General features: G+C 39.5%; 1 protein-coding gene and 1 non-coding gene across 6 annotated transcripts; both read left to right on the top strand.

Annotated features, from left to right (window-relative positions):
- Positions 1–6,259: 6,259 nt before the first annotated feature.
- Positions 6,260–17,941, top strand: LOC107770120 (mRNA export factor GLE1). Of its 5 annotated transcripts, none has more exons than XM_016589390.2 (8): positions 6,260–6,844; positions 7,150–7,317; positions 7,422–7,577; positions 7,971–8,091; positions 8,220–8,368; positions 9,119–9,290; positions 15,438–15,615; positions 17,438–17,941. In XM_016589390.2, coding segments are annotated over exons 1-7 (900 nt in total). In that variant the 5' UTR covers positions 6,260–6,842; the 3' UTR covers positions 15,570–15,615; positions 17,438–17,941. The 5 variants fall into 5 exon arrangements, with proteins under 5 accessions (XP_016444876.1, XP_016444873.1, XP_075103253.1 ...); XM_016589387.2 differs by having other exon boundaries at positions 15,432–15,615; XM_075247152.1 differs by lacking the exon at positions 17,438–17,941 and adding an exon at positions 16,274–16,585.
- On the top strand, positions 15,748–15,851 carry LOC142178759 (U6 spliceosomal RNA). Its single transcript, XR_012707013.1, has one exon. It is a non-coding gene; the product is annotated as a U6 spliceosomal RNA (small nuclear RNA).
- Positions 17,942–19,189: the final 1,248 nt, after the last annotated feature.

The raw sequence follows: 19,189 nt of genomic DNA, 5'->3' as shown, positions 1-19,189 counted from the left end.
GACTAAGTGAAGTTGCTCTCCGGGTTGATGGATCATTGGCGCAAACCTTTGACATTTGTCACATTTACGAATAAATTCCTTCGCATCTTTGCCCATATCGATCCAATAATACCCTGCTCTGATTATTTTTCGAACTAATGTATCGGCACCGGAGTGATTCCCATAAGTGCCCTCGTGTATTTCCCATAGGATGTAATCGGTACCTCCCGGACCCAAGCATACTGCCAACGGTCCATCGAATGTCCTTCGATATAGTATTCCGTCCGAAGCCAACGTGAATCGAGCAGCTTTAGTCCGCAGGGCCCTAGAATCTTTAGGGTCCGATGGGAGCTTTCCGCTCTTTAAGTATTCAATATACTTGTTTCTCCAATCCCAGGTCAAACTTATAGAATTTATCTCAGTGTGACCTTCTTCGATTACCGATCTCAAAAGTTGAACGACAGTCCTCGAGCTCAAGTCATCTACCTCGACCGACGATACCAAATTCACAAGTGCATCGGCCTCATTATTCTGTTCTCGTGGAACATGCCGTAAAGTCCATTGTTTGAAATGGTGCAAAGTGACAAGCAGTTTGTCTAAATACCTTTGCATTCTACCTTCTCGAACTTCGAAGGTTTTGTTTACTTGACTCACCACCAGCAAAGAGTCACAATTGGCTTCAATGACTTCTGCTCCCAAGTTTCTAGCTAACTCGAGACCTGCAATCATGGCTTCATACTCGGCCTCGTTGTTAGTTAACCTGATAGTTTTAATAGATTGCCTATTAGTGTTACCCGTGGGTGGTTTCAAAAATATGCCTAGCCCGGAACCCTTCACGTTCGAAGCCCCGTCCGTAAAAAGGATCCATACCCCCAATGGTGTACCCGATTTCAATAGGAGTTCTTTTTCGACTTCGGGTGTTGGCGTGAAATCGGCCACGAAGTCTGCTAAAATTTGAGACTTGATGGCCGTATGGGGTTGATATTCGATATCGTACCCACTGAGTTCGACGACCCATTTGGCCAATCGGCCTGATAGTTCGGGTTTGTGCAAAATATTATGAAGTGGGTAGGTGGTTAATAGACATATGGGGTGACATTGAAAGTACGGTCTTAACTTTTTAGAGGCGCTTATCAGTGCAAGTGCCAATTTTTCTAGGTGCGGATACCTAGTTTCTATTTCTCCTAAGGTCCGACTTATATAATAAATGGAAAATTGCGTACCTTGCACTTCTCGAACTAGGATACCGCTTACCGCGATTTCCGATACTGCCAAGTACAAGTAAAGTTTTTCGTCTGTTTTTGGAGTGTGAAGTAGTGGTAGGCTCGATAGATATCGTTTTAGTTCCTCTAATGCTTGTTGGCATTCCGGTGTCCAAGCGAAATTGTTCTTCTTTTTGAGTATAGAGAAAAATTTGTGACTTCAATCTGATGACCTCGAAATGAATCGGCCTAAGGCCGCAATTCGTCCCGTTAGCCTTTGTACAGCTTTCACGCTGTCCATGATGACGATGTATTCGATGGCTTTGATTTTATCGGGGTTAATCTCAATTCCCCGATTTGACACCATGAAGCCGAGGAACTTGCCCGAACCGACCCCGAAAGCACATTTTTCGGGGTTGAGCTTCATGTTGTATTTCCTCAAAATTTTGAACGTTTCCTGCAAATGGGTCTAATGGTCCTCTGCGCGCAGGGATTTAACTAGCATGTCATCAATATAAACTTCCATTGATTTACCCATTTGTCTTTCGAACATTTTATTTACTTGGCGTTGGTAAGTAGCCACTGCATTTTTTAGCCCGAAGGGCATCACATTATAACAATATGTTCCATATTTGGTGACAAATGAAGTCTTTTCCTGGTCCTCCGGGTTCATCTGGATTTGATTATACCCAGAATAGGCATCGAGAAAAGTGAGGATCTCGTGGCCGGCCGTGGCATGGATCATGCGATCGATGTTGGGAAGAGGAAAGGAATCTTTGGGGCATGCTTTGTTCAAATCCTTATAGTCCACACACATTCTAAGTTTGTTCCCTTTTTTAGGCACTACAACTACGTTGGCTAACTATTCGGGATATTTCACCTCCCGAATGGACCCTATCTTGAGAAGTTTGGTTACCTCGTTGTGCTTTTCCTCGGACTGGGGACTTCTTTTTTGCTTCACCGGTCTGAACCTAGGGTCCAAGCTTAGCCGATGCGTCGTTATGTCCGGTGGGATCCCTGTTATATCTAAATGGGACCAGGCAAAATAATCAATGTTATCGATAAAAAATCGAACAATTTTGTTCCTGAGTTCGAGGCTCAACCCCATTCCTAGGTATACCTTTCGTTCGGGCCAATGCTCGATTAGTATGACTTGCTCCAGTTCCTCAATTGTTGATTTGGTCGCATCAAAATCATCGGGGATCACGAAGGATCGAGGGATCCTCTGACCATCATTTTCTTCAATCTTCTGGCTATCTGGCTAGGTCGAAGCCGACATTTGTGATTGCTATTTGGTGTTCCGTTCTCCTTCTGAGCCCGATCCCTTTATCGGCGAAGGTGAGGATATTGATTTCGCTTCCTCGACGACGAACATTTCTTTTTGCGGCCGGTTGTTCTCTGTATACTGTTTTGACACCTCTCGATGTTGGAAATTTGAGGACCTGGTATAGGGTCGAAGGTACAACTCTCATGTTGTGGATCCATGGCCTTCCGAAAAGGGCGTTGTATCTCATATCGCCTTCGATCACGTGAAACTTTGTTTCCTAAATGGTTCCGACCACATTTATTGGTAGGATTATCTCGTCTTTGGTGGTTTCACATGTCATATTGAATCCGTTTAGAACCAGAGTTGCGGGTATGATCTGGTCCTGCAGACCGAGCTGTTCCACGACCTTCAATCTGATGATGTTGGCCGAGCTACCTGGATCGATTAACACATGCTTAAATTTAGTTTTATTCATGAGTACAGATATTACCAGTGCATCATTATAAGGTTGGATGACTCCTTCTGCATCTTCATCATCGAAAGACAAAGTCCATATGGGTGCATAATCTTGAGTCCGAGATCGCTTTTCCCTCACAATCGATGTTTTAGAGCGTTTAAGCATTGGTCCTTGAGGGGTATCGACGTCGCCGATGATCATGTGAATGACATACTGCGATTCTTCTTGCTCGTTTTGCTTGCCGAAATCCCTGTTTTTAAAATGGCTCTTCGCCCTATCACTCAGAAATTCCCGAAGGTGCCCTTTGTTAAATAAGCGGGCTACTTCCTCTCTTAGTTGCCTGCAATCTTCCGTTATGTGGCCATAGGTGCCATGATATTCGCACATTTGATTAGGATTCCTTTGGGCAGGATCGGTCTGCATCGGTCAAGGCCATTTAGTGTCTTTGATGCGTCCGATAGCTGACACGATGGCGGATGCACCAACGCTGAAGTTATATTCTGATAATCAAGGTGCTTCTATAGGATCGGCATATTTATCAAATCCACTCTTGCTCATAAGTCCCCGAGAATTTTGCCCTCGATCAATCCTTCGATTGTTCCGAACTGTATTGCGTGCTGAACCGTTGTTCATCCGATCTGCGACGTACAGTTGATATCGGTCTCTGTTCGACCTTTGTTCTCTATCGATCTCCTTTTGATTTTTAGTAGATGTCCTGTTCTGATGCACGGGTCCATACGCAGCTCCCAACTGATCATCCTCGACCCTAATTTTCGATTGATATCGGTTGTGTATATCTGCCCAAGTTATTGCTGGATACTCGATCAAATTTTGTTTCAGCCGACGTGATGCTGTCGAACTTAGCTCGTTCAACCCTTGGGTGAAAGCTTTTACGGCCCAATCGTCTGTGACCGGTGGCAATTCCATGTGTTCCATTTGAAATCGGGATACGAATTCCCTCAGCATTTCATTACCCCTTTGCTTTACTTTGAAGATGTCTGATTTCCTTGTTGCAACCTTTATGGCACTAGCATGTTCTTTTACGAACGAATCTGCTAACATGGCAAAAGAATCGATGGAATTTGGTGGTAAATTGTGATACCAGATCATTGCTCCCTTCGAGAGGGTTTCCCCGAACTTTTTCAACAACACAGATTCAATCTCATCGTCCTCCAAATCGTTACCTTTGATGTCATATGTGTAAGAGGTGACATGTTCGTTAGGATCGGTCGTACCGTTATATTTGGGAATTTCGGGCATACGGAATTCTTTGGGGATTGGTTTTGGGGCCACACTCGAGGGAAAAGGCTTTTGTATGATTTTTTTCGAATCAAGCCCTTCTATCATTGGTGGAGCCCCTGGGATTTGATCGACCCTGACATTGTATGTTTCCACTCTCTTGTCGTTGGCTTCGACTCGTTTTGTGAGTTCCTCGAGCAATTTAGTAATTTCGGAAGTGGTCCCCAATTCCTGCTCGTTTGATTTCATTATGGCGGGTTCCGTTCTGGGGGTGATTTCTCGAAGCGGATTGGAATCCGGCTTGCTTTGTATATGAGTTTGGCTCTGCAACTGAGCTATCGCTACTTGTTGGGCTTGTAGCATCTCGAAGATCATACGTAAGTTGGCCCCAATTTCCCCCGCGTTATGGGTGTCTCAGACTACGGATCGCGTACCGCCTTGAATGCTTCTTTCCGGTTTGGAACGCTGATTCGCCTCCAGAGCTATTTGTGAATTGACATGCAATGGCACTTCGGCTTGAATTTCGGATACTTCGATTCGAGCCTCAGTGCCATCGTCAAGTGGCCTTCCGGCCCCGAGTGCCAAGTTGTTGGTTTCACCTTGAAGGCCGGCTTCGTGGTTGATATGTAAAGCCATTGCTGATTTGAAGTTGTAAGCTGGTGTGTACTGTATATTTATATCAAACAATCACTGTTATCCTTAGCCTCACGGTGGGCACCAAACTATTTATCCGAAAAATCGGATAATGTTAAATTTATGTATGGTTCTAAGGATGCGTAATACCCTTTGATATAAAGATAACAATATAAGTATTTTGATTATGAGAATGAGAATGATGAACAGAAAGAATGAATAAGATGAAGTAAAACAAGCACAAGGAGATATCTTTGTATATGAGAAATGATCTTTTTGTTCCAATCGGACCCTTCCCCCCCTCATAGCTTACAAGGACCCCTCTTTTATAGTAGAGGGTCATTACCTTATTTATAACAAAAAATAATAAAATAAAACATATAGTGGATGACCCATGATGATTTGTCCCTTTCTTGATTCCCGCAAAGTTTCTCTCTCTTGATGCGGTTGCAACGGCTATTATCTGTGAGCTCGATACTGACCCGAACTCGTTATTGGGTCGAGCTCTTTGGTCTTAGCTTGAGTTCGACCTTCGGGATGAGCGTCGCGCCTTTCCAACCTCGAAGCAATGCCTTGCGGATCGATTTGGTAACAGGCACGATAGGATTATCGAGCCGACTCCTCGAGCAGCCTTCGGACTCGAGGCTCGTTAGTACTGTCTTTGGAGATCATTCCCAAAGTCCCACTCCGATTTCTTACCACTTGAACTCAATCGAACGTAGGAAGACCGAAATCTATTTCGACCATGTACATATATTAGAGATCCGAGATGGTAAAGTTAGGCCAGTTAAGGCAATTCCATTAGTAAAGCTATCAAATAAGCTAGGGAAAATAGCCTAAAATTTTCTTCGCTTCCAGACAAGTGGAAGGAATTCAAGAGAGAAGAGAAAGATGTAACAATTAATTAGATTACAATGTACTTTTCAAGACAATCACATTTTTGTCATAGAACATTAATTCGTCATAAATGAGTCGCCTATATGATACATCTAACATCTAATATGAACGGTATTTACCTATTTTTATGTTCCATCATTTTATGATTGACTTAGTGTTAATTTAACATATTAAATTTTAAATATTTTTGGATTAATTTAGGTCTTACTTTAATAGCTAAAATTAATATTTCAAATGAATATATTGTTATAACAAAAAATATCTTTTCAAGATATCTAAAGTTTCCAAAATTAATGAAGATTTAGCTAAGATAAAATACAATGAAAGTACAAGATGCAAATAAATAAAGTTGAGATTAGACATAGTTCTCCATATAAAGATAAATTGAAACTTTTTGAGAAGTTATTGTTTATCTTATTTAGTTATGCATTGAGATTGACTTGAATGTTAGGCTGTCCTAAACGATTTAGAATTGAGCCAATAATTGATTTATCGATTACTGAATTTCTATTAATGGTGCTTCTCATATAATTTAAATTTAAAGATATATGAATGATAGATATGGATGTGATCGAGTTACTTTTTAGCTAAAGGAATACCTATTAGCTACATCAGCGTAGTACATTCATTTTTTACTTTTTAGCACCTTCATTTTCTCTTTCACGTTAAGCTTCCTTTTCTCCCTCCCTTCACCGCAATTCCTCAAAATTCATACCCTCAGCTTATGATCTATCCAATTCGGAATAGTAAAAAATCCATTTGATTTTATTGAATTTTCTATAGCTATTATTTCAAGAAACCACAACTGCAAATCCAAGAAAATTTCAAAAGTAGACGCTTCACAGAGAGCAGAGCCTTTTGTTGAGTAAATCTTGGAGGAAATTAATATAAATAATGAAACTTTAATCTCAAATCAGCGCCCTCTTTATCCCTTTTTGTGCTATCTTTCCCCCATCTATTCATACTCTTGTCTGTATTAGTAATATCAGGGTTTAGCTTTCAAATTTCCCTTATGAGTGTTCATGTTATGATCTTTTACATTTTCTGTTTGTAACTTTTGCTTTTCAATTGTTACATGTAATTAATTATATGTCAAATTTCAAGACTCAAGTGTGTGAAGGTTGTACACAACTTTATTTAAAGGTGTTCTTAAGGCTGGAAAAGAATAATGTAAGTTAGTACTTTTTTCCTATATCCATTTTTTCATCTCTTTCTCTATTTGTAGTAGTCCACGAAGAATTAATGCCATTTTTTAGTTTTCTTTTAGGGAGGGGTTGGTTCATGTGACCTCTATGCATATGTTTGACAAAATACCTTTCTCATAGTTGTAGTGATAACAACATCACATGTCAGGTTTTCCTTTATTGCAACAAGTTTATTGAAATTCTGGAACTATAACTTTTTTTTATAAGATCTGTAACTATAATATTCAACTTGTTGCTTGGTTTGTGCTGAGTTATGGTTATTTTCCTCAGGGGTACTGTTAAACTGCAACTGCCGTTGCGTAAAAATGTTAATGGAATGACCCTGGATCCAAACCCTGATTGGAGCTTTGATGCTTTACTGGTCGAGCTCAACTCGATAGAGAAGGAGCTCAATGAATCATCGAAATTTCCATTACCTTTTACTAAAGCAGAATCTCGGTATGTTATTTTAACAAGGTTTCTTAGTGAAAATCACATCAAGCATTTTAGTTTCATTTGGATAGTAAATTTTCTGTGTTATTGTCTAATCTGTCTTTACTCAGAGTACTCTCGACTTCAAAGAATAATTCTTGGAGAGGCTTTATTATGCAAGTGTCTGATGACGACGTGGAGGATGTGGAAAGAGACACTAAGGATGAAGTTGGTGATCATTTTGTTCTGGGGGGAAAACGTTTTTCTTGTGATGAAATGTATCTGAGGTGAGTACTCAACAATTGCAAACATTATAGAGTGTAAGAATGCGAGGAGGTCTATTAGAACAGAGAAACAAGCTATGAAATATGTTGCTACAAATGCCCTTCCCCATGTTAAACATCTCATAATTGCTTGGCTCTATAATTGTTTAAGGCATTACATGTTTATAGCATTTACTTATTGAGCCAAGAGTCTTAGCCAAATAAGGAGGATAGGTGTGTGTGTGGCTAGGATGGGGTGGGATGGGGGGAGGGGGTGCTTAAGCACTTAATATTACCTCATAGTTTGTTTTCGAGGTGCATCATGAAGTTATTCCTATTAACTTCCGTTTTATTAATAATAAACTTTCGTTTCATTCTTGATTAATACTTAGTGCAATATTTCTCATGTTGTTTCAGTGATAGCGACCATTCTGAAGAAGGCATGGGCATTGAACTTCAACATGATCTAATGGATAAAGTGGGATTAGTGGAAAGTGCTTTATCTGAATTAGCTCATGAGCACCAGCTTACTATTGCGGTTTGTAACTTCACTTATATGCTTCCTTAACTTTCTCTGACCATGTCCCCGCCTTGATTCACTTAGAAAAAGAAAATAAGGGATGAATATATTAAACCGAATCTCTTTCTCTTATTACCTTACAACAGGAGGAAATGAGAGATCAACTATCAGCAATTGAAGCTGAGTTAATGGATGAAAATCAGAAGCTTGCCTCCACACTTGAACGGGTTGAGAGAAATACTGAAGCTCAAAGGGAAATGAACAGAAAATTTGACATGCAGTACCAGCGTAAAATGTCAGGCGTATTACTCTGGTTTTGTGAGAAAAAAAACTTATTTTTGCATTAAGTTTGTCATCTAGTTAATAGTTTTTTCTTTGTTCAATGATGTATAACAAGGTAGATGTTCTTCAGTGGGTTTTGGTCCAATGGTGATCTGTTGGAACTGATGAAAACATTATCTATTTAGTTGCTAAAGACCAGGGTATTTGTTTTATCCGTACTGTGGACTTCACTTCAACTGCTGCTGCTGCTACTCTAGGACCAATGGAAATAATATATTTGCCAAAGACATGCCAATCAAATCTCAATTACTTAAATGAGAGCTGGTTTGTGAGGAATTTACTTACAAAAAAATTCACTAAGGATGTTTGATTTACATCACAAACCACTAATGTTGTTTAGGTTGGGAATGAAAGTGAATAGGGTGATTTGTTCATCATTTCTTGTTGACATGAATTACAGATGAAGGTGTAAAACAGATTCAGGGGTATGGGCAGCGAGCCGAGTTACTGTATAGAAGGGACACCAACAGGAAGTCATGTCACTTTGATTACAAGTGACTATTTTCTGATTCAAACACATGCATGCCCTTGGTCTCTATAAAAAAAACTTTGCGATTGATAAATATTAAATTTTTGTTAATGTTTCTTGTTCACTCTATACATGCTTGGAGTACCCAGAATTTGAAGTTTAATCACCATTTGCATGTTCCTACAGTTTAATTTTAATAAAAATATTCTTTTGACTTCAATTGTATTACTGTAGTGCAGAAGCACTTGATGATCACCTAACTGCTGTGCAAAGGGATCACGAACACAGATCCCAGATTGAAGAAATGATAATAAGAGATGATGCAGCTCGTGAAGAAGCCAAGAGGAAAGAAAAAGCTCTTCAAGAAGAAAAAGCCCGGCAAAAAATGATCAGAGCAGAAGCCAATGTATGTGTTTTACTCCTATCGAGAGAGACACAAAATTTGATATGCTTATTGCAAATTCTCTCATATGCTTAGTAGAAGAGTTTCTTTAAGGAAAAAAAAGTTTAGAAAGCTATATTTATCCAATTGCATTTCTGGTCGCCCGCCGTTTTGTGATTTTTATAGATTTTACAAAGTTAGCTATTTGTGAGAATCATCAAACGAGGAAGTAATTGTGCTTGTGTTAATTTTTTTTTGAGAAGGTAACATTTGTTGCATATATATTAACTGTATCAAAATATGTAAGTTAACCATAATTACAAAGGGTGGTACAGGAAGATTATCTAGTCCTTACAAGGATTCTAAAACATCAACAAAAGATTCTGGATCTTCCATGTACTCTTGCTTACACCAAAAATTAAAAAGAGCTAAACAATGCATTTTCATTCTCTAGATAGTACTATGTCTATCTTCAAAACATCTTAGGTTTCTCTCTTTCCAAGCAGTCCACTAAAAGCAAGTTGGGACAATCTTCCATCTCTCATTCTGATTAGGGGAGCTACTAAGTCTGTTCCAGCATTCTAGAAGTTCAATAACACTCCTTGGCATTACCCACATAATTCCTTTCAAGTTAATGAAAATCCTCCAACTTTGTTCTATTATCCTGCAGTGCAAAAAAAGATGGTTGATTTTCTCTGCCTCTTCTCCACATAAGTAGCATCTGGAGCATATGTGAAGGCCCCTCTTGATAAGATTATCCCGAGTTAAGATCGCTTTTCTGGCTAGCAACCACGTGAAGCAAGCAACTTTGTATGGAATTTTGACTTTCCAAATTAGTTTCCAAGGCCAACTTCCAATCTGATTATTAAAGGTGTTGTATTCCTTGTAGGTAGACTTGACTGAGAATTTACCTTGCTTATCCCTTTGCCAGAACATACAATCTTCAGGAGTGAATATCCCTTTGAATTGATCCAAGGTGTTGTAGAATTCTGTTAGCCTGACGATCTCCCAGTCGATGAATAATCTTCTATACCTAAGGTTCCATCTTTGGTTTGGCCATACATCTCCCACAGTTGCTCCTTGCTGCTGGTTCAGGCTATAAATGTCTAGGAAAGTCTGTTTCAAAGGACATTGACCTAGCCAGGTGTCATCCCAGAAAGAAGTTTTCATTCCATTGCCCACCTTGAATCTAGATTTGTTTTTGTACTTTGGCCACAAGTTCCTAATTGATCTCAATAGTCTGACACCAGAAGGACTGGTTGTAGAGTTGGTAGTCTAATTACTTTCCATTCCATACTTCACTCTAATGACATCTTTCCATAGTGAGCGTTCACTCGAAGTAAATCTCTAGAGCCATTTCATCATTAGGCTGTGGTTCTGAATTCCTAGGTTCCTAATGCTCAGCCCCCCTTCCTTCTTGCTGGTTACAAGTGAATCCCAATTGACCAGGTGAATTTTGCCTTTGTCACTGTTGCCTTGCCAAAGAAAGTTCCTTCTCAATGCATCTATTCTTTTGACTACATTTGCCGGGATAGGAAATAGAGAAATCATGTAAGTGGGCAAGGCATCCAGTACACTATTGATTAGAACTAGTCTGCCCCCTAGGGAAAAAAGATATTGGCTTTTCCGGTGAACTAATTTCTTTTCACACTCTCTAGTACACCATTCCAAATTTCTTTTGACTTGCTCTTTGCTCCCAGAGGCATTCCAAGATACACTGAAGGAAGTTCTCCAATTCTCCCTCCCAGAATGTTAGGTAAGTATTGGATATCAGGGACCTCATTGATTGGATATATATGACTCTTGCTCCAATTAATGTGCAACCCAGATATGGCTTCAAATAGAATAAATATCACCCTCAGAATTCTCAGTTGATCTCTATCAGCTTCACAAAAAACTAGTGTCATCGGCATACATACTGAAGGAGTGTGATTTCTAGATTGTTGATAGCCCTAGTAGATACATTGAATCTCTTGATCCAGGTGTTACCCTGAGCAGTTTTCAACATGTCATTACGACCTTCCATAGCAATGATAAACAAGAAGGGGATAAGGGATCACCTTGTCCCGGTCCTCCTTGGGATGAGAAGAAGCCAGCTGGGGAGCCATTGATAAAGATGGAAAATTTGATAGTGCTTATGCATAATTTGATCCAGGAGATCCATCTGCCTCCAAACCCCATCTTCTCCAAAATTCCAAGCAGATAACTTCAGTTCAAATGATTAAAAGCCTTCTGAATGTCCAACTTACATAGGATGCCTAGGAGTTTGCTTTTGATCCTTGTGTCTACACATTCATTTGCTATAAGTATGGCATCCATTATCTATCTCCCTTTGATAAAGACCATTTATTGAGCATCCACCAATTTATGTACCACTTTCTTGAGTCTCTCAGTCAACAACTTCGATATGATTTTGTAGATGCTACCTGTTAGGCTGATGTGTCTAAAGTCTTTTCATTCCTTGGCACCCACTTTCTTAGGAATCAAAGCCACATAGGTGGCATTGAAGCTTTTTTTCAAAAACACCTCTATCATAACATCAACATTGACTACCTCCCAAAAGTGAGTGAAGAAGGACATGGTATAGCCATCAGGGCCAGGAGCTTTATCCCCAGCACATGCTTGAACACTGCTCCATACCTCTTGGGCTTCAAACGGACTCTGTAGTATCTGGTTTTCTTCTGGAGTGATCATAGGACAAACTCTGAGGTTTCCATGGGGCCTCTATTATTGTGACTCAGCGTAGAGGTTTTGATAGAATGAGATGATTTCCATCTTGATATCTGCAAGTTTTCTGATAGGTTCACCTTCAACTTCTAACATGTCAATGTTGTTGTTCCTCTTACGAGCATTGGCAGTTCTATGGAAGAACTTCGTATTGTTATCTCATTGTTTCAACCAAAGAGCTCTTGATCTCTGTCTCCATGCGACTTCTTCTTTTCTTGCGATCTCCTCAAATTTCACTGTTAATGTTGCTTTTGAGAGTATTTCATCTTCATTTATATTCCTGAGGTCTTGAATCTCATCCAATTAACTTAATTGAGAGAGAATATTAAGCTTCTGCATTTCTAGATTTCCCTGAATAGTTTTGCTCCATTCTCTGAGTTTTCCTTTCAGAGCCTTCAATTTGAAAGCTAGAGTATAGTCAGGTCTTCCTTCACAGTTGAAAGAGTCCCACCATTCTTTGACTCTCTCTTTGAAACCCTCTGTCTACAGCCACCAATTTTCTAATTTGAAATTGGATTTGATAGGCTCCCAATTTCCACATTGAAGTAACAGAGGCGTGTGATCAGAAGTCACTCTATGCAAGGTTGATTGTTTGATACTCCTGAAGCCGTCATCCCCATCTTCAGATTTCTTAAATAAGAAATCTATCTAGTCTAGCTGCAATGTCATGTCTGTCTCTTTTCCTCCAAGTGAACTTACTTCCTAGTAGTTGTAGATCTACCAACTCCATATCCTTGATGAATTCAGAGAAATCAATCATCGATCTGGAGATTCTGTTACAGTTTTTCTTCTCTGAAGGAAATCTAACTTTATTAAAGTCCCCACATACCACCCAGGGACCCGAGAACAAGGCTCTTGTTATACCAATTTCCCACCAAACTTCTTCTCTCTCTGCCATGTCGTTAGGAGCATAATTACTTGTTTAGTGCCAAGATAAGTCCTGTGTTTTTCCAGTGAACTTACATGTGATAGAGTAGGAAGCCAAGCTGGTTGTCTCACCTTCCCATACCTTACCGTCCCACATCAGTAAAATGCCTCCCCTTGTACCGCTAGCATCTAGTTGTGCAAATGTGCACCATCTATTGGCCCATAATTCTCTCACAATTCTTGTGATATCTTCTTCAATTTTGGTCTCCTGAAAGCAGTAGACATCTGCTTTCCAAATGTTAATGCAGTTATTGATTAGTCTCCTCTTCCTTGCCTTGTTCAATCCCCTCACATTCCATGATACAATGTTGACTTTCATTGATCTTGATTGATGTGGTAGCCCCCTCTACTTCTGGTACTATTGCTTTTGAAATTGCTCCCGATGTCCAGGTTCTTCAGTTCTTTAGAACCCTTAGTTTTAGGAGTTATTGTCACTATTGTTCCTGCAATACCCATATGTGTTTGTATTTTTGATCAATCTTCATGAAAAGCTGTAAAGCCTCTTTTTCGCAACCTTGGAAATCAACCCCAAATTCTTGATGATGTTTTGGTGCACCCAGATAGGTATATTAAAAGTCAGGGTCCTTCTCAGGCTCTTGGGTGTGTGAATTCAAGGGTTCAACCTTTTCAATTGCCCACTCAGTAGTTTCCTCCCCTTATGTGTTTTACAAGGGTTGGAAACCTAGTGGAGAGCATTCTGGTTCTTCCGCAATGATCATGGCACTTTTCTTGTCAACTGGGTCTAGTTGGGCTTCTTATTTTCGTTCTTCTTCCTCTAATGTTGCCCTTTCTTCGATCAGGTTTGACTCTGGTTCGATGTTTGCAGCATGCAAAATATTAGGAGGCAGAGAGATTGCTGATATTTCTTCAATTAGTGGGTCTGGTCTGTATTTACTAGAGTGTTCCAAATTGGGCTTGTCTTCTGAAATGACTTAGGCCATGATATCTGGGTCCAAAGATTGCTTATTATGTAACATAGACCTTATTTGTATCGGGTCATTTAATTTAAATGCCCCCTCACACGGTCACGTGTATCTTCAGAAAACCTAGGCTGTAAGGCTTTTGAGCAACCCACGTGCCCCGTCCCATCTCCATATTCTTGAGCCCCTCCCACTGCCAACATAGAGTCTACGATTACCCGTTGGTCCATGACCTTCATCTATCTTCCTTCACCGGAGGAAAATCTTACCGGTGACTCACACCAGACTTGGATCGTGTAAGTAATTCCTTTATTTTCAATGATTACTGCCCTCGGGATAAAATCCCCATCTCCTCTCACCTTCAATCTGGCCCATTTTAGGTGATTTTTGAGTTCCGTTTCTTCCTCAGTTTGAACTCAACCTCCACAGTGATCTCCAACCTCTTTGAAGACTTTCTGGGACCAGAGATGAAGTGGGAGTCTAACAAGTCTGATCCAAAAATGTTCTATCTTCTCAATTTGTGATATAGATCCCACTGTCGGCGACCACCATTGAAGATGAAACTTATGAAACTTCCAGCTCCAGTTCCCCTTTAGCATATGTGCAGCAGTTGTTTTCGAGGAAAACTCAAACAGAAAGTGATTTTGGAACATCTCATAGATGTTTACCCCATGAGCTTGCTTCCAAGTGCTGCTGGCCCACCGCCGGATCTCCGAGAGGGTAGGGGATGTCAGAAATCCCAACTGGAAGGCTACCCACCACACTCCTGGAAAGGAGTTCATTTTGGACAATGCTGATTCCTCTAGAGATTTTGATGATGCCCTCTTTTTCATGCACAGAGGCCTTTTCCATTTCTCTGGTTGTCCATTTGTTTCTTCTAATTGTGTCTGAATGAAGGAGTCCTTCCTCTGTATTCATAGGGACAATTGTAACTGCCCTTTGGGCTCTGCCATTAATGAATCTTGATATTTTAAGTGCAATGTCCAACCACCCTATATTAGATGCCAATTCAGGTATAATAATAACAGATCTCCTTCTCTTTTGCATGTTTATAATACTTATGTAGCGACCATATTTGTTGATGTTTTTCGAGCAGAAGAACTCAGAGAAGTGGTCTTGGGACTTCCATCTTCTCACTGAATTACCCCTCCCTTTCGAAGCTTCTGTTAGTTCATAGCATAACTATTCCATCGTCTTCTGGCTGAAGAAAGTCCTCATGAACACGTTATAACCTCGTTCTGTCCAGTTATACCATGTCTCTGCTCTATTTTCCTCCCTGATTATGTCGTATGATCTGGAACCTACAGTAAAGTAAATTGCATTGTCATCCATTTCCACTGATATGTTAATTCCGATCAAAAGACTACTGCTTGTGTTAATTTAGTAACTTAATTTTTATTGAAACTGCTTTTTTTCTTCTCTGTGGCATACTTCTGCAAGTGCTAATGCTCACATTCCCTGGTTCTAGCATCCCTGCTTTCCTGTGAAATCTAGCTGTCTATTTGTCTCCCCTCATGCTGCATCTATTACAAAATTGTTGTTTGTGATTGAATTTTCTCCTTGTGGGTAATAATAAGTTTTTTTTCATCAGGTGCAGGCTAGGCTGGAAGCTGAAAGAGTTGAAAAGGAAAAAGCCGTAGCTCTGGAAGCTGAGAGGAAAGCAGCAAAAGAAGCTGCAGCTGCTGCGGAGAAGAAGGCATCGGAGTCATTGATGAATGTTCCTTCGTAGGCTAACAAGATTCCAAAGGAAGTCACTAGTCATAAACATTCAGCAGGTATGTCTCACTGTGTAATCTTAGTGAGGGAGTGAAAATGGAGATTTGACCTTCCTCCTACTCCTCTTCTTTTTATATTCTAGGCATTTTATTTCAAATAAATAATAACTTAAAATAAAATTCTCTGTGCATGTCCCTTTGGGGACATCCGATAAAATTAGAACGACACAGAGAAGATTAGCATGATGGCCCCTGTGCAAGGATGACACGCACATCGAGAAATGGTCCTGCCTTTTAAACTACCTTACCTTATCAAAAAAATGCTCTGTGCATCATAATCTAAGAGAAAAAATCCTAAAAGGAATATATGCCCTAAAGGTAGATTTGTTTTGATCCCTTATATTTAAAGTTGGACATAAACAATCCTGTATCTTTGTAAAAAGTTAGCCCTTTTGATCTAGCGCTAGATTGCAGGCTATTCACTGACGCAAAAGATAACAATATTTAAAAGCTGGGAACTAGGCCTTTGGAAAAGAGACTAACTCTGAAAATAAAACTCTCTCCAAGAAATATTCCTGGAAAATATACTAATGAAAATATTCTTACCTGGGATTATTAAGCGGCGAACGTGGGGAATGGAGTCTTGAGAACTACCTAAATATTAAGCGGGTGACTGATCAATATATATGTGTCTGACAAACCATTGGCTTTTTACAAGTCACCTTCAAAGCTGCGAAACTTCTTTGGGGCCAAGGACCATGCAATTGCGGTGTACCAGTTTATGAGAACCAATGCCGATGAAGTGCATGATGAAGCAGAGAGGAAACTTGATTTGATGTAGAACTACTGTTGTTGCTATTGTTCGTCAGCAAGTCTAATAAATCAGTTTGAAGGGAGAAACATGGATATCATTTCACTGGTGTTGCCTTTCTCGTCTGTTATTTTATCTTTCAGAGCAAAATGTCAGTCTTTATTCTGAACAATAGACTAAATAATAGCCTGTTTGGCCAAGCTTTTTTTGGGGCCAAAAGTATTTTTTCCCAAAGTTAAGGTAATTGACCAAACTTTTAGAAGGAACAAAAATTCTTTTGAGTAGAAGTAGTTTTTGAGAAGCAGAAAAAAGTAGCTTCTCCTCGTTAGCACATTTTTGAAAAGCACTTTTGAGAAAAATACACTTAGAAGACGAATTTCCCTTAGTTTTTAGGTTGAGTAAAGCATAAAGGTATCCAAAAAAAAAGAAAATATTCTTACTAGTAACCCGATCACTTGACTAGTAAATATGTTCATGTCTTCATCTTTATGCAAAATATATCTGTGATTCTGTTCACGGTCTTCTTTCTTCAAAGAAAAGCTGCCTGTCAATGTTATCACCAGGCTCCCACAAACTCCTTTCTTGGAAATTTACCTCCTACTAGTTTTGTCGTTTGTACCGTTCAAATATCCAAGAATCTAAATGCCAAAGAGAGAGAGAGAGAGAGAGGTGGGGGGAGGGGGATTAGTATGGACAAACTAACCAATCAAAATAGAAGAATAATCGGGAAAGACTTAAGTGAAGGATGAGAAAAAGAAAAAGTAAAACATTGGTTATTTTTTTGATTGGTAAACGCTAATTGGCAGCAAAGTACTGCAAAATATTTACTAGGAACAGCCATATTACATATTGTGTAATGAGCTCAAAAAGTCAATCATGCTTGTTGTTCATCTGCACTTGCCATATTATACCAAAAGAACAGTAAAGAAATGCATTTATACTTAATATTAATTACAGATTCTTTTTTTTGCTTTAAAAAATTCAAGTGGTCTTTTCCTTCCAAATGATCCACCACTGAAGGCAGTGAGTTCTAGTGTTCAGCTTATCCTTTTCCATCCCTTCCATATACAGGCTATGCAGTAGCTCTATGGTTGTCTCAGGCATTGTCCAGCTGATCCCTACTATGTTAAGAATGATATTCCAGATCTGCATGGTGAATGAGCAATTAATGGAGAGGTGGTTAACATCCTCATTTCTCTCTCGCACAATGGGCACCCTTTGCATATATGAAGTCCTCTTTTCTGGAGATTCTCATGAGTTAGGTATCCACCATGTGCTACCAACCATGTGAAATATTCCACCTTTAGGGTTGCTTTGTTTCTCCAGACGCATTTCCATGGCGACTTGGGTATGCTGCCAACAGAAGACCTTAAAAGCTGATGGCAAGCTCTAACCTTGAATCTCCCCTTGGCACCCCTTTTTCAAATTAAAGAATCTGGTTTAGATTGTGTATTAGATGCCAGATATTTATTAGACGTGTATACCATGCATGCATTAACACGCATTTTTATAGAGAAAATTTCATAAACAAAAGAAGCACCATTAATGAAAGAAATATCAAGAATCCAACTTCAATAGTTTCCTCCTCGGATCGAATATTTCTGAGTTCAAATTTGATTAGGCAAGAGTCCATCTCTTTCTTTGCTTGGAAAAGTTTTTTCTACCATCAATAATAATAGTAGACTGAGACAAACATTTAATATGCATGCACTAGTCATAATTTTCTAATAGATATGCTTTGCTTAGAATTAGACATGATTTGGTTAGATAGAACAGAGAAACATAATTCACTAGCTTGATAATTTCGTCTACTGGTAAGCAAATTTCCATAAGCTAATACTTGCGGTTTCTTTCTGTTCCATTAGTGTTGTCTCTTCTCCCATTAGTTCCATTAGTCTCGTTAGTTTTTTTAGCCTTAGGTGAATCTTTTCTAATAGTGAATGGTCTTGAGACTAATCTGGACTAAAGGTGCTCACTAATTACAAAGATAAAGGAGTGTTCATGCTCAATGAAATATACAAAAGACCAAGTTAGAGCAACCTCTATATTTAAAGGACTATTCTGGTTTTTTTCTTTATAGTCTACAAGTCTCCAATATTGATGTCTAATGGTGACTTTATCAACTTGAGGGATCCATTGTAATTATTTTTAATCCCACTCCACTGCTTTGAGCTAGAAAATGAACATTGGAGACAAGTAGTTGAGATATGTTCTATAGTTGAGGGTAAAGTCCTTCAGATTTCAACGCAACCTCGAGTCCCTTCAAAGTCATTATTCTGCATTTTCTTCTCGCAGAGCTCTTTAGCCCTTAGGGCTTCATTTATTGCACCCCATCGCAAATCGCAATCAATGTTAACTAGTAAGATACACCAGACATGCATACAAAAGTCCCTAACTTATATTTGTCATGCTCAATTCTATGTTCCTTATACCTGGGAGTGAGTGACGAAGATGAGTTCATCACACTGGCGATGGCTTCTTATTGAACGTAGAGTATCAATTAAGTACTGATCCACTCCAAATATCGTGTAGGTGGAAATGCCAACATAATTTCCATTTTGAAGGGAAGACATATTCTCTAAGACAATTGGATCTCTATTTGGAGGCTTTAAAGGGAACCTAAAGCGAACATTAGAAGGGGAACCTTGGAGCAACGGTAAAGTTGTCTCCGTGTGACCTATAAGTTACAGGTTCAAGTCGTGGAAGCAGCCACTAATGTTTGCATTAGGGTAGCTTGTCTACATCACACCCCTTGAGGTGCGGCTCTTCACCGAACCCTGCGTGAATGCAAGATGATTTATGCGACTGCCCTTTTTAAAGGGA

The sequence above is a fragment of the Nicotiana tabacum genome, chromosome 24 (assembly GCF_000715075.1).
Source record: "Nicotiana tabacum cultivar K326 chromosome 24, ASM71507v2, whole genome shotgun sequence".
Lineage (NCBI taxonomy): Eukaryota > Viridiplantae > Streptophyta > Magnoliopsida > Solanales > Solanaceae > Nicotiana > Nicotiana tabacum.
Note: the sequence above shows the minus strand (reverse complement) of the source record. Positions and strands in the feature narration are given on the sequence as shown.